The sequence below is a fragment of the Primulina tabacum genome, chromosome 3, assembly GCF_025594145.1.
Source record: "Primulina tabacum isolate GXHZ01 chromosome 3, ASM2559414v2, whole genome shotgun sequence".
NCBI classification, from domain to species: domain Eukaryota; kingdom Viridiplantae; phylum Streptophyta; class Magnoliopsida; order Lamiales; family Gesneriaceae; genus Primulina; species Primulina tabacum.
This window is the reverse complement of record NC_134552.1, coordinates 44,412,759-44,429,320: the sequence shown is the minus strand read 5'-3', so window position 1 is coordinate 44,429,320 and position 16,562 is coordinate 44,412,759. Positions and strand designations below refer to the sequence as shown.

Sequence of the window (16,562 nt, the reverse complement as noted above, 5' to 3'; positions counted from 1 at the left end):
CTTGAATAAGTTTTATTCTTTTTGTTTGTTTTAGAAAGCAATTTTATTTCTCAACGTTTTGAAAAAATTAATTTTCGTAAAAAATCACTAGTGTTGGTTTTTGTAAACTGAAATTAGTTTTCTAGTGATTATTTTTTCGTGAGACAATGAACAAGTATGTATTTATACTTGTGCATAATTAATCACGAGTTGTTTTAATTTAAGTTATTTAATTGTGTGCATGTTTTCACTAGGTGTTATAACATTTGTGACAACATTTAAATCTGATACACGCAACTCTTGTATATCTTTTACAATTTATGTTTAACAAAATATATCCCACATACACAAAAAATTTTTCTATTTTATTATTTAGTTCATGTGTGTTTAAATGATATATAAATGCTATTGGAAGTGTGTTAGAATTATAGGTTTCGAAGTTTGACAAATATAGTATCAAAATTTGCAGAACTGATTAGCTCAACTGAAACCACTTAATTGAAACTATTCAAACTGGAGTTGTTCAAACTGAGGTCGTCCTAACTGAAGATTAATAAGTTAAAGGATCGGATCCAATCGAACTAAACAAAGTCAACTGAACTGTAACGCTCCAGATTCGACGACTGTCCTCACTATACCAGGACGAGTCTTTCCAGCGTGCTTATGTCCTCACTCACACGCACCCTGGGAAACTTCCCAGGAGGTCACCCATCCCAAAATTGCCTCAAGTCAAGCACGCTTAACTTTGGAGTTCTTATGTGATGAGCTACCGAAAAAAGATGCACCTTCGTGATATGAGTAGTACAAATCAAATCTTTTAAGCCATCTTCAACTGTACAGTCCATTACATTGAACAGTCTCGGAATCCCTCTCATTCCCGTGTGGGATCGGTTCATTCATGTTCCCTCCACCTAGAAGCCTGCCAGAAGCCGCTCATTGTTCGTGCAACTGATGGCACCGGCGATCACCCCCCGCCCTCTTCGACCCCGGGCCTCACATGCCCACCAGCTTTCGCTTGGTTCGTCCCCGAACCACACCGTACTAAGAGAGGTCGGCTCTGATACCAACTGTAACGCCCAAGATTCAACGACTGTCTTCACTATACCAAAACGAGTCTTTCCAGCGTGCTTATGTCCTCACTCACACGCACCCTGGGAAACTTCCCAGGAGGTCACCCATCTCAAAATTGCCCCAAGTCAAGCACGCTTAACTTTGAAGTTCTTATGTGATGAGCTACCGAAAAGAAGATGCACCTTCGTGATATGAGTAGTACAAATCAAATCTTTTAAGCCCTCTTCAACTGTACAGTCCATTACATTGAACAGTCTCGGAATCCCTCTCATTCCCGTGTAGGATCGGTTCATTCATGTTCCCTCCACCTAGAAGCCTGCCAGAAGCCGCTCATTGTCCGTGCAACTGATGGCACCGGCGATCACCCCCCGCCTTCTTCGGCCCCGGGCCTCACATGAACTATCAGTTAGAACTGAACTGAACGCCCTAAGTCAGTTTAACTGATCGGTCATATAGTCAGTTGAACTGATCAGTCAAATAAGTCGAACTGCTGATCAGTTTGACACGTCATCAGTTATTTCATCTATCAAGTGACAAATCGTATACAACAGACTGCAACTAACAGAAGAAGCGCCACATTAGTAGACTACAACTTCGTACTATTGCCAGAAGAATGTTGACACATTCAAAAAAAGACAAATCAACAGATAAATATTACTTAGTGCATTTAATGTTACCGTTGGAAGCAAAGCCTATAAATAACTGAGAAGTCCAGTAAGAAAGATGTTGATTTCTAAATTCGAGAACATGTGAAAGACTCAGTTATACACGATCAGTTGCGATATTCATACAGAAAACTCACAATTCATAGATATATTCATATAATACTAGCACATTAATTTATTGTATTCGATCTTCTGAGATCAGTTGTGCTACAAAAGAAAATCAGTTTGTGTACTGATAAATTGTAAGAAACTAAGAGTTTAAATTTGACAGTGTTTAAGTCCAAAATTTACATTTTTACCTTTTGTTATTTAAATAAATATATTATTTTATCCATAAAAATTACATGTGTCTTCTTCATTTAAAATATAATTTTTAAAAAAATATTGTTTCTCAATTATTATGCAATAAAAGTAAATACTTATTTTGACATACAAAGTACCTATTATGGTCTTTCAGATACTTAATTTTGCTCTTTAAATCCTCCAAATATATAAGAATGTTGGAACATTTCATGTTCGCAATCTTAATTTTGATGTTAACAAAATTGTTTGTTTTTTTTAATAATCTACCTTAGTGCGCAGATTGCTGAAACTGAAATAATCAGTTACGATCCAAAACTGAAGCTGTCGAAGACGTCAACTGAAAGCATCAACTAATCAACAAAACTAGACCAGTTCAACTCATGTGTCGTAAATGAGTTCAACTGATTGTTCAGTTGATAGATGGTTTAGCAGGAGAACCTCAGAAGCCCGGCCACCCAAAAGAGTGTTCAACTGATGAAGAGCCCAACTGAGATCAGTTCAACTGAACAAGAGAGAAATCAGTTCAACTGACGTATCAACTGATTTCACCAGCCCAACTGAAGACCAGCTCAACTGACCAGTTCAGAACATCAGTTTGGAGCAATCAGTTGCAGATCAAGACAAGCTGAACTAAGTGGAATCCAGCTGTACGCAAAGGTACAAAAACTTTTGTGCAGTCAAAGGACAATAATGGACGTTGCATCAGAGCTTAAAGACAAAAGTGTTCCAGAAAGAACAAGACAAATTTCGAGGAACAGATTCAAAATGCAACAGATACATTAATTGAGTCTCACTGTATGATCAAACTTCACGCCTATAAATAGAGGGTGAAGATCAGTGAAGAAATATACAATACAAGAGAGAAAAGAAAAGGGCACGCTTCAAAGTTATATCAACTAAAGAGACAAGCATTCAGCCCAGTCGAGGGAACACTTAAACGTGTTATCAACTTTAGATTAGAAGCATATTTCTCTCAGTGTGTGAGAACATTTTCGGGTAGCTTTCAGAGATCAGTTCTCACACACACACACCACCACTCAAATACAGTCTTGCACAAAGACGTTAAATTTGTGTATGTAGTCTTTCTGACATAGACATTAAAGAATTGTTGACTGGAAGGTGCTGCCTTCAGTCTAGTCAAGAAGTTCAGTTTAGGCAGTGGTGTAAGTCCTAGCTGGGTGAGTTTGTACAAGTATTTGTATCGATCAAAGTCTTCTAGTGAATCCTACCCAAGGTGGTAGAAGGGGTGACGTAGGAGCATTTGAAGTCTCCGAACATCCATAAATATATCTTGTGTATTTAATGTTCTAACTATTGTTTTCAAACTGATTTTACTAGTTAGAGCATCTGTTGGTTCAGTTCTCACCATAGCTGAACTAATGAATGCAAAAACTGTTGAAACATTTCATGTTCGCAATCTTAATTTTGATGTTGACAAAACTTATTTTGTTTGTTTATAATAATCTACCTTAGTGCAACGATAGTTGAAACTGAAATAATCAGTTACGAGCCAAAACTGAAGCAGTCGAAGATGCCAACTGAAAGCATCAATTGATCAACCAAACTAGACCAGTTCAACTGATGTATCGTAAATGAGTTCAACTGATTGTTCAGTTGATAAGTGGTTCAGCAGGAAAACCTCAGAAGCCCGGCCAGCTGAAGTAGTGTTCAACTGATGAAGAGCCCAACTGAAACCAGTTCAACTGAACAAGAGTGAAATCAGTTCCACTTACGAGTCAACTGATTTCACCAGCCCAACTGAAGACCAGTTCAACTGATCAGTTCAGAACATCAGTTTGGAGCAATCAGTTGCAAATCAAGATAAGCTGAACTAAGTGGAATACAGCTGTGTGCAAAGATACAATAACTTTTGTCCAGTCAAAAGACAATAATGGACGTTGCATCAGAGCTTAAAGACAAAAGTGTTCCAGAAAGAACAAGACAAATTTCTAGGAACAGATTCAAAATGCAACGGATACAATAATTGATTCTCACTGTACGATCAAAATTCGTGCCTATAAATAGAAGGTGAAGATCAGTGAAGATATAACAACAAGATATATACAACACAAGAGAGAAAAGAGAAGGGCTCGCTTCAAAGTTATAACAGCTTAAGAGAGAAGCATTCAGCCCAATTGAGGGAACACTTCAACGTGTTATCAGCTTAGATTAGAAGCATATTTCCCTCAGTGTGTGAGAACACTTTCGGGTAGTGTTCAAAGATCAGTTCTCACACACACACACACCACCACTCAAATACAGTCTTGCACAAAGACGTTAAACTTGTGTATGTAGTCTTTTTCACATAGACATTAAAGAAGTGTTGACTGGAAGGTGCTACCTTCAGTCTAGTCTAGGAGTTTAATTTAGGCAGTAGTGTAAGTCCTAGCTGGGTGGATTTGTACAAAGTGTTGTATAAATCAAAGTCTTCTAGTGAATCCTACCCGAGATGGTAGAAGGGTTGACGTAGGAGCATCTGAAGTCTCCGAACATCCATAAACACATCTTTTGTACTTTAACTGTTAACCCCCTGCTTTAAACTGACTTGATCAGTTCGAGTATTTATCAGTTCAGTTATCACCATAACTGAACTGATACATGCGAGAACTGATCCCCCTTATGTTCATTTAATCAGTTACACGAGATTAAAACGTTTTTAAAATATATCAGTGTTTCTTAACGAATGATTATTTCGAGTGTTTTTCGCTTGGTTTTAACTCCAAACTCAATCTAATTCATTGGTGTATACATTCTTAGAACACGAGCTATTGCAGCTCTTGGAGAATACTTTGTTTGAATCACCACAAGGTGCTAGGCAGACGATCCTTCAAAAACTAATCTAGCCTTTTGGTTATTCAGTTACACAAGATATACAAATATATCAGTGTTTCTTAACGAAGGATTGTTTCGAGTGTTTTCCGCTTGGTTCTATACCAAACTCGATCTAATTCATCGATGTATACATTCTTAGAACACGAGCTATTGCAGCTCTTGGAGAATATTTTGTTTGAAGAACCTCAAGGTGCTCTGCAAATGATCCTTCAATTGGTATCAGAGCTAGTTGTTCTAAGAACATTTGAAAACTGATATTTTAAAACATTTTTTAAAATGTTATTTAAAATGGATTTCAAAATCCTCTTAAAAATATTTTATGCGTTTGTTATGAGGAGAGAGAAGGTTCCTGGCTCTTCAACTTACATCGTAGCCACTTCTATCGATTCATTAACTTTGTTGTTTTAAGTAGCTTGCAGGTTTCAGGGTTCAACTGACAGCAGTTCAACTAAACTGCTCAAAGGACAATATTTCAGTTACAAGTCTACCAGTCCAACTGATCAACAAACGAAACCCAACTACCAGCTGAAACTGATGAGTTAAGTTGAGCTTAATCGTCAAAAGTGTCGCCGCTTAATTGCCATATCAGATCAAATATAGATGATCAATGCGGTTCAGCACCAGTTGAGTCCAGTTTGAGTCAGCTCGACCAGTTAGCCAGCACAGAGATCAAGTCCAAAGGCAAATTAGCTAATTTTCTGGAAAAAAAAACTCAAAATCTTTGCAACTTTCAAAGCATTCAAGGCAACCAGTTGTTAGTATATTCAGTTCTATTATGTGTAAAATAACTGATGTTTGATGTTATTTAAAGTCTGCTAGTGAAGTAGCAATTTCCCTTACATTGGTTGATATGCGCAGATGTATAATACAAGGGACGCTTATTTGACTAAATAAACATCTTGTTAATCCAGTTAGCCTTTACATAACTGAACTGCTATTTTAAGATTTGTTGCCTAAAGTGCTTGATTGATACCAAAACTTTATTAATCGCATATATGATTATATTTTTGAAGGAGAATTTTTCATTTAGTTTTTGAGGGAGTTTTGTTTAGAATTATCCCTCGAACAGAAAAACAGTTTTCAAATTATTTCATTCAGTTGTTGAGGGGGAGCACTTCTTTATGCTATTCCTCGAACTGAAAAACTTTTCTTTATTTCTTTGATTCTCTTTTGGGAGAACTTCTTTTAAACTTCATTTGTTCAAGTTTTGTGATCATAAAAAAGGAGGAGATTGTTGGAACATTTTATGTTCACAATCTTAATTTTGATGTTAACAAAACTTGTTTGTTTGTGTTTAATAATCTACCTTAGTGCGCAGATAGCTGAAACTAAAATAATCAGTTACGATCCAAAACTGAAGCTGTCGAAGACGCCAACTGAAAGTATCAACTAATCAACCAAACTAGACCAGTTCAACTGATGTGTCGTAAATGAGTTCAACTGATTGTTCAGTTGATAGGTGGTTTAACAGGAGAACCTCAGAAGCCCGGCCAGCTGAAGGAGTGTTCAACTGATGAAGAGCTCAACTGAGATCAGTTCAACTGAACAAGAGAAAAATCAGTTCAACTGACGAATCAACTGATTTCACCAGCCCAACTGAAGACCAGCTCAACTGACCAGTTCAGAACATCAGTTTGGAGCAATCAGTTGCAGATCAAGACAAGCTAAACTAAGTGGAATCCAGGTGTACGCAAAGGTACAAAAACTTTTGTGCAGTCAAAGGACAATAATGGACGTTGCATCAGAGCTTAAACACAAAAGTGTTCCAGAAAGAACAAGACAAATTTCGAGAAACAGATCCAAAATGCAACGGATACATTAATTGAGTCTCACTGTACGATCAAACTTCACGCCTATAAATAGAGGGTGAAGATCAGTGAAGAAACATACAATACAAGAGAGAAAAGAAAAGAGTACGCTTCAAAGTCATATCAGCTTAAGAGACAAGCATTCAGCCCAGTCGAGGGAACACTTAAACGTGTTATCAGCTTTAGATTAGAAGCATATTTTCCTCAGTGTGTGAGAACACTTTCGGATAGCTTTCAGAGATCAGTTCTCACACACACACACCACCACTCAAATACAGTCTTGCACAAAGGCGTTAAACTTGTGTATGAAGTCTTTCTCACATAGACATTAAAGAAGTGTTGACTGGAAGGTGCTGCCTTTAGTCTAGTCTAGGAGTTCAGTTTAGGCAGTAGTGTAAGTCCTAGCTGGGTGGGTTTGTACAAAGTGTTGTATAAATCAAAGTCTTCTAGTGAATCCTACCCGAGTTGGTAAAAGGGGCGACGTAAGAGCATTTGAAGTCTCCGAATATCCATAAACATATCTTGTGTATTTAATGTTTTAACTATTGTTTTCAAACTGATTTAACTAGTTAGAGCATCCGTTGGTTCAGTTCTCACCAAAACTGAACTAATGAATGCAAAAACTAATCTAATTTTTTTGTTATTCAGTTACACAAGATATACAAATATATCAGTGTTTCTTAACGAATGATTATTTCGAGTGTTTTCCGCCTTGTTATATACCAAACTCGATCTAATTCATCGGTGTATACATTCTTAGAACACGAGCTATTGCAGCTCTTAGAGAATATTTTGTTTGAAGCACCACAAGGTGATCTGCAAACGATCCTTCAAGGAAAATACTATATTTTCGAGCATTCACCATAATGACATTAATAAGTCATCATCATGCATTTTTAATGAAAAACCAACAATGACTGAATTTATGATAATTGTTTGAAAATGTATTTTTTTTATACATTTGGAGTATTCAAATAGCAAAATCAAGTATCTGAAACCCATAATAGGCACTAATATTTTGGTAGATGGAAAACACACAGTTAATTTGGTTGATAAAATTATATATTTATTTAAATAATAAAAGGACAAAAATGTAAATTTATCTTTGTAGGGAGTTAAAACTATATTTATAGTGTTGTCAAGTATTGATTTGTAAAAAAATCATCTAGGTACTGAATCTTAAATGAAAGATCTAAAAGTATTTTTTTCAAATTTACCCTTTTAACACACTCTTTTTTGTTTTTTTCAAATCCATCAAGTTTCTGGAGAGGAAGTTCGATTGTATCCACTCCATTCTGAAATCCGAAAAACGGACAAAACTAATTCCAATCTCAAAGAGCACTCACCATACGAAAAGTACACATTGTTTTGGTGATCGAGATTTCCATTCAAGTTTGATGTTACGAAATATTGTATGCACTAGTATGAATTAATTATGCTTGATTTTTAAATGATGATATTGATATACACTCCAGCTAAACTTCGAGTATACATGAACCAGAAGCACCCCAATAGAAGTGTATAAATTCAAACGAAGAAGAAGAATATATCCTCAATTTTCCAAGTTTTCGCTACAAAAAGTGAAGGAGGACTTTGCTGTCGGATCGTTACAGGGAACCTGGAGAGGCTCCAAGGAATCTACAATGTCACGCATCAAAGGCCTTGCTTTCGGATTCCGATTCAAGCAATGATAAGCAAGCATGGCTGCTTTATGGACACCCTTTGTGAGATAATCTCCTTCCAATCTTGGATCTACAATGTTGAGAACTTTCTTCTTTTCTCTGAGGACGGGGAGAGCCCAATCTGTCAGGTTCTGTTCGCGGGCTGGTCTTGATTTATCCAAAGATTTTCTACCCGTGAGAAGCTCGAGTAAAACGACTCCAAAGCTATATACATCACTTCTAGAAGACAAATGGCCTATTGTGCATCAAGAAACAAAATATAAATGCTGTTATAGAATGTAAATACTTGGTGTGCATGACGTGCAAGAGACGAGCGAAAACAAACAAATATATTATGTTAGGTCCTAGGCTCAAGAAGAGAGCTCAAACCTAAAATATTAGAGTATTAGGTGAGAGATCACTATCCACCGGGTAGACATCCATGCCATCCCACTCTTGATGAATTTCATTCACCTGTTAGCATTCGATGCACGCATTCTAATCCACTGTATGATATGAACTCGAGCCATATTGTCGCTATTGACCCAGAGATAAACCTTTCCCAGGTCGCTGTTGGTTCTTCCGACAGCCACAACGTTGGTCATAAAGTTCAATGAGGAAGCTCAGACCCAAAAGATTAGTCTAGTAGGCATATGCGCCCTCTTAAACTCACACAATTACTTGTGCATCCCTAGTGGGATCAAAAGACACTATAAACTCATCGGTCTATTAGGCTTTATAATTATAAATATCGAAGCAACAATATAAGCAATACAGGTATTTATTTACAAAATATTAAGGTAATAAGCTCTTAAAGCCAAATCATATAAAATCACATACCAGTCATTATATATTCTGGTGCAGCGTATCCGTATGTTCCCATTATGCGAGTTGAAACATGAGATTCGTCCCCAACCGGTCCATCTTTTGCCAGACCAAAATCAGAGAGTTTTGCAATGTAGTCCTGAGTTGGAGTTTGTCACAAATTTCAAATGTTCATTCACATAAACCAATCGGATGAAATGGCAATGACTGATGGAAACAAGATTATATAATTGCATGTTGTTATGAATGCAAATGGAGTGGGCTCTGAGGAGAATACCAGCCCCATTACTAAACAAGTTTATACTAGAAGAGTTAAGAAAGCATGGCCATCACACGTTCAGATGCAAGAATGGAAGCAATCGATCGCTGATATTCAAGATAATGTGAAAACTCTCACCAAGACAATGAACGAATTTCTGGATTTTAAACCAACGGTGGAGCAGCTGCTAAAAGCACAGCTTGAGAATAGGGAGGAAATGCAGATGCATGACAAAGAATTGCATCTGGAATTTCCACAAGGAAAACAAAACAGAGGAGAGGAGGACGCATCTGGAAGACGCGGATGAACTCAGGCAACTCATTAAAAGGATTGACATACTGGGTTTGGTGGCACTGATCCCATGAGATGGTTAGGGACGGCGGACCAATACTCTGAGCTACATGGAACGGCAACAAGTAACAGGTTGGAAATAGCGCACATGTGTATGGAAGGAACTGTTGTACGCTGGTTCCGATGGATCACACAAAAATTTCCGCATATGAGTTGGGAAAGATTCACCGACTAAATTGACTAGGGGAGATGGAGGCAGACAATCAACAACGCCGTTTGAATTACTGGCTTCCTTGAAACAGGAGAAGTAACCCGTCGATGCATATATCGAACAGTTTGAAATTATGATTACCCGAAGAACAGTGCATGGGTTACTTTATGAGTGGCCTGCGGGAAGCGCCGGATCAAAACCCAGAATCCGCGCACCAACTTGGGGCCGATGCAAGAAGAGCTGTATGGTGATTTTGCGGGCCGAACGTATTCGCAAAGTATGCTGGGATTCAAAGCAGATAATAGAGGAGGGTTTTCCAGCAAGTGGGCCAATCAGGCCCAACTAACAGATTCTGAAAAAGCTAGGCCCAAGCCTTACACAACTGGGACCTAGAAATATCGGTGAAAATCCAGCCAACAAAACACCTGGTTCGCAGATTGGCGTCGATAAAAGGTCCATCAGGAACCCTAATCTTAAGTGGCGAGTGGGCGAGATTTTCTCTCATCAAAAGTTTCTGAATCGAAGGGAAAAGGTCAGAGCCCTATCATCCTCTTCACAAATGCGCAAATGAATCACTATGTATAGACATCATGGCAGAAGATGAGGAAGATGAAGAAGAACAGGTGCACGATAAGATGCAGGAGGACATGACAAAAATACAGACTGAAGAATTTTCTTCTAAATACAACACTTTGGAACTCCCATTAACCATGAAGATGAGAGCGCGAATATGTGGGGCAGTGGTGGTGGTGATGATTGATAGTGGCGCTAGCCACAACTATATCTCAAAAAAAATTGTTGGGGAGTTAGGGATCGAGGTTGACAATGATGTTAAATTTGCAGTGTGCTTGGGCGATGGGGGTAGAGTGTCTTGTCAAGGAGTATGTCAGGTTCTGGAGGTGGATTTAGGCAAGTGTAAGTTTCAGATTGAAAGCTATGTGTTAGAATTAGGAGGAGTCGACCTTATTTTGGGGGTGGATTGGTTGATGACTCTTGGGGATGTTGTAGTCAACTGGAATAAAATGGAAATGAAGTTTACTTTCGGGACTCAAGAGGTGAAGGTGCAGGGGAATACAACTCTAAACATGACTCTAGCCTCTTTACGATCTATTATTAAAGTGGCTGACATTGAATTTTGTGGGACAGTGTGGGTAGGCAAAATTCAAACATTGAAAAGGAGAGTGGGCAGTTGACTTTTGGTATTCATGAAGGAAGGGAGATCAGGGAATTATTGGCAGCATATGGTGATGTTTTTCAGGAATTCCGAGGGCTACCTCCGAGCAGAGGTCACGAGCATGCAATCTATATTAAGGAGGGGTGTGGTCCTATAAGCGTGCGATCCTATCGTTATGCTTATAATAAAAAATATGAAATAGAGAAGATGGTTGCTGAAAATGTTTGGTGTGGGGGTGATACAGCCAAGTGTTAGCCCCTATTCCAGCCCGATTATTTTGGTTAAGAAGAAAGACGGAATCACCAGATCAAGGTGCGGCCTAAAGACGTGCCCAAAACTGCATTTCGCACGCACACAGAGCATTATGATTTCTTGTGATGCCCTTTGGCCTAAAAAAGGGTCCAGCTACCTTCCAAGCAGTTATGAACAAGGTGTTCCGGCCCTGTCTTCGGAAGTTTGCTCTAATTTTTTTGATGATATTCTGATATTTAGCAAAGGTTGGAAGGAGCATGTATCTCATCTTCAAACTGTATTGGGAATTGTAATGCACCATCAGTTAAAATTGAACAAAAAGAAATGCCAGTTCGAGCTCGCTCAGATAGAGTATCTGGGACATATTGTGAGCAACAGTGGAATAACCATGGATCCGAGGAAGGTTGATTGTGTAAAACTGTGGCCGCTGCCTCGAAACACAAAAGAAATCGGGGTTTTCTGGGGCTGACGGGTTATTGCAGGAAGTTTATCGAAGATTATGGCAAAATCGCCAAACCTTTGACCGAGCAGCTAAAAAGAAACAATTTTTGCTGGAATGACAAGGTCCAAGAGCATTTGAATTATTAAAGAAGGCTTCAATATCAGCACCGGTGCTGCGTATGCCGGGTTTTAACCGAGAATTTGTCGTTGAATGTGATGCTTCAGGCACAGGGGTAGGGGCTGTTTTGATGCAAGAAAAAACGATCTACAACTTATTTCAGCAAGGCTTTATCGGATCGAGCACTTTAAAAGTCCACCTATGAGAGAGTTGATGGCTTTAGTTATGGCAATTTAACACTGGAGACCGTATTTGTTGGGGGAGAAGATTTGTTGTGATGACAGACAATAAATCTTTAAAAAAACTACTTACATCAGCGGATATCAAGACCGGACCAGCAGCATTGGTTGTCTAAAGGGATACGACTTCGAAATCATTTACAAGGCTGGAGAAGAAAAATGGGGCTGCCGATGAAAATCTGTCAATGCCATTTTGGGTTGATATTGATGAAATAAAAAAGGCTTTGGAGTAAAATTTGGATTTACAAAGTATCAAATATCAGATTCTGCAAGGGAAAACACCCCCTATACATTACCAGCTGGTCATGTGTTTACTATTTAAAGCACGATTCGTAATCCCAAGTAAATCGCCATGGGTTCAAACATTATTGGAAGAATTTCATTCATCACCGATTGGGAGCCATTCTGGGGCTCTGAGAACACTAAGCAAAAATACCAAGCCATGACACCGGCTGGTTTACTGCAGCCACTACCAGTACCTGAAGCGATATGGGAAGATATCACAAAGGGATTTTATCACAGGCCTACAAAAGTCAAATGGATTTGATGTAATAATGGTTGTGTTTGATCGCATTTCCTGTTGTTGAGGCACCCTTTTTCAGCTAAAACAGTGGCAGAATCATTTATGGAGGAGGAAGTATGGTTGCACGGCATACCCAAATCAATTGTTAGTGATAGAGACTCAGTATTTATGAGCCTCTTCTGGTCAAAATTCTTTCAGCTACAAGGTACGAAGCTCAAGATGAGTTCAACCCACCACCCGGAGATGGACGGATAGAGTGAAATGTTAAATAGATATATTGAAACTTACTTGCGTTGTTTTGCATCGAAACAACCAAGGGGCAACTTGGCTACACTGGAGTGAGTTTTGGTATAATTCGTCATTCCAAACTTCTGCTGGAATGAGCCCTTTTGAGATAATTTATGTAAGAAAAACACTTGCTGTTTTGCAATATCTTCCTGGGTAAACCTTAGTGGCGGCTGTGGCCACTGAATTAAGCATGAGTTGTTGCGACAATTGAAGTTCAATTTGAAGCGAGCACAACAAAAAATTGTAAAATTTGCAAATGGACACCGGAGGAAGTGGAGTTCCAGATTAACAATATGGTTTTTCTCAAATTAAGACCAGTAGGCAGCAAACGGTTTGTGGCCGGGTATATCAAAAACTAGTGGCACGGTATTATGGGCCATTTCATATTATTGAAAGGATCGGGAAGGTGGCTTACAAGCTGCGTCTACCTGAGGGCTCAAAGATACATCCTGTTTTCATGTCTCTTGTCTGAAAAAGATGTTTGGGAATCCTGTGACTGAGGCAAGGCTACCAAAAGAATTGAATTCTGATTTAGCCCAGAACTTTGAACCAGAACAAATACTATAGCAAAGGTCAAAGTTCAAACGAGGTGAACAAATTCTGCAGATCTTGGTTAAATGGAAGGGGCATCCTGCTAAAGACTCAACATGTGAAGATGCTGTTGTTTTTAATGCTCAATTCCCTGCTTTCAATCTTGGGAACAAGATTGATCTTGAGGGGGTGGGGATTGTTATGAATGCAAAGGGAATGGGCTCTGAGGAGAGTACCAGCCCCATTATTAAACAAGTTTATACTAGAAGAGTTAAGAAAAGCTCAAGTAGTGAGGAGAATAAAATGTAAAAAAGGGAAGGTAGTTAGCATTCTGTCATTTTCGTTCTTTGTAGTGAGACTTGCCGAGTGCTAGGGTGGTGGAAAGAATATCTTTGTACAGAGAATACTCTGGTAAATTATCATCGAGTTCTTCATATTAAATATCTTTCATATTATTTGCTTTTAAATCTCTACATATCTCTCTTAATGTGTGAAGGTTGATTAGAAATTATAACTACATGTGCCCCTACAATATGACTTTTCATTCGATATCATCAGAAGGGCTTTCGATAACTAACCATGTCCATTAAAATGTTAGAAGTCTTAAAATCACGGTAGATCACAGGTTTCTCTGCTTCATGCAGAAAAGCAAGGCCTTTTGCCGCAGCTAATGCTATCTTCATTCTAATGGACCATGGAAGAGGAAGCAACACTCCTGGGGCAAGTATACGCATCTTCCCATTAGTCATAACCAAAAAGCACGTACAAGCCATGGAAGTGCTAATTAGTATTCAAGAAAGCACAAGGTTAAAATTTTTCATGAAAATGTAATAAACCCCTTCTAACAAGAATTATATGCAACTCAAATATTGTCTGAGTGCTCCTGATGTGGGCTTCATACCTCACAGAGCTTCTTACTTTAAATACAAGGTTGCAAGTATTATTTCTAGTTGTTGTATGTTTCAATTACAACTACTGATGGCTACGAAGCACGTTAGTCAAAATCTAATAGCAAAGCAATAATGGATTGTATTTTATAAAGAGAAAACCACCAGAAGTTTTGATTAGTAATTCAACTAATTGTTTTCGGCTGTAGTATCTTGATATTGTAGATCAGGAACTTTCGGTCATATAAATACATGCATGCCATGGAAATCAGAAAAGTAGATACAATAAAAATCGTATCAAGAAACAAGAAAATTGTTGTCTACTACATGGAAAAAGGGATATTTCTATACCAACAGCACACATGACAAAGACACTTCCACATTAACAATTTCAGAAAAATCAGTTCTAAACCAAGTGATTGAACATTGGTGTATAACGCATGCATATGTGAGTGGACATATGGACGTCGAGAAATGTCTACTTACTTGAGAAGAGATGGTTTTCTACACTACCCCGAGCCATGTACTCATATATTAGAACTCGGTGTTCATCTTCACAGCAATATCCAACCAACTTCACTAAATTCGGATGAGAAAGTTGCCCCAAAAAGATAACCTCTGCCTACAAAACACCACAAAATTGCCACTGAAAGAGTCAAGAAAGATATGGAACTAACGTGACATGTTAACTAAAAATTATCTGCTGACCAGCCATTCTCTATGGCCCTGATGGCTGTTATCTCCATCATGAATCTTAACAGCGACGGTGATAGGCTTGAGACCTTCTCGTAAATCCTCAGGAATGAACCCTTTGTACACACTCCCAAATCCTCCTCTGCCCAACATATAATCATGTCTGAAATTTCCAGTAATGGTCTTTAGCTCATTGAATGTGAACGCAATGAGTGGCATGGCTGACTCACATCGACGCAGGTCTTCGACTTCTTCAGGATTTGATGGTAGTTTACTGTCATCTTTCCTAGCCTTCTCCGATGGACTCTGATCCTTTGGAGATTCTGCAGATCCGAATTACAAATACAAAACTCAAGACGTATTTTATCAGATTAAATATTGACTGCTAATCCTAGATCTTTTTTCAAAAAACCTACCAGACCAATTAAAAATAACTCCTAAAATATAAAACAGAGGACAGAAAACCAAAAACTTGGTCAAAAGATAAAAGATTAAAAGAGTTATTCTGTCTACCGCCTATGTGCTACCTACAGATGAACGAAATATGCATATTCACAAGATCAGGAAACACAAAACAAAAAGGAAAACCAGCAAAGTAGAAAACTGAAAAGGAGCACATTTCAGAATCCTTCTAAAAAAATATACTGGTATAATTTTTGACATCAAATTCGAAATCATAATCTAGTTTAATCTGCACAAAAGCAACAACTGGCACCGTAAACAAGAGAGAACTGTAAGAAATATGAATTAAATCCCAAGATTCATAAATCCCAGTGGTTGAGCATGAGCTCAAACAGCAGTAAGACAGAAAACCAGAAAGAAAACTGACCCGACTTTGCATTGGACGACACTCTGTATGTTGAGGGTTCCCACCCAGACCAGCAATTCCCCATTATATCACACAGCAAACAAACAACAAGTAACCAACAAAAAAAAAAACCCAAAAACCCCACGTCCTGAAAGTTCATTCAACAGCCCACGACACCATTTTCGTCGAAAAAATCTCCTTAATCTAATCAAAGAATAACAAGAAAAGAGGTTACCCAAGAGTTCAACATAAAGGAAAACGAACTGCGTGCGCAATGATTGGATAGAGTGTAGAGTTGAATTTCTGGGTTGGATTTGATTAGTGCGCCAAGGAAAGCAGCACTAAAATTCTAAACCCATCATTTCCCATCATTTCTTCCTTCTCCCCCACTTATCTCAAGCGTGTGAATAAACCACTTTTTGTTTGTTTGTTTCTACATGCCCACTCCACAAAAGGCGATATACACGACGTCACACTCATGAATTCTTTTTCCTTTCCTTTTTTCTTTTCCTCTTCTGGGTATCTATTAATGATTTCATCGAATTTTTTGTCGATCGCCTTCTCTTCTAGGTTCATTTATTCTTGAATTGTTCGCAGACAACAGGACTTGGATGGATTTCATTCTAGCTGCAGCTGTGGAATTTTGCCGCGAGTCCATGGATTTGAAGTATCATTAATTCAAATATAGTAAGAAAATTAAATG

The 16,562-nt window shown here is 38.3% G+C and overlaps 1 protein-coding gene across 2 annotated transcripts; it reads right to left on the bottom strand.

The window, feature by feature from the left end:
* Positions 1-8,070: 8,070 nt before the first annotated feature.
* LOC142541099 (putative serine/threonine-protein kinase PBL16) lies at positions 8,071-16,361 on the bottom strand. 2 transcript variants are annotated; one of them, XM_075647664.1, is made up of 6 exons: positions 16,095-16,361; positions 15,067-15,374; positions 14,845-14,980; positions 14,050-14,186; positions 9,160-9,283; positions 8,071-8,575 (listed from the first exon to the last, which is right to left on the bottom strand). In XM_075647664.1, exons 2-6 carry the CDS (start codon positions 15,268-15,270, stop codon positions 8,211-8,213), a joined length of 966 nt encoding a protein of 321 aa, XP_075503779.1. In that variant the 5' UTR covers positions 15,271-15,374; positions 16,095-16,361; the 3' UTR covers positions 8,071-8,210. The 2 variants fall into 2 exon arrangements, with proteins under 2 accessions (XP_075503779.1, XP_075503778.1); XM_075647663.1 differs by having other exon boundaries at positions 15,881-16,351.
* Positions 16,362-16,562: the final 201 nt, after the last annotated feature.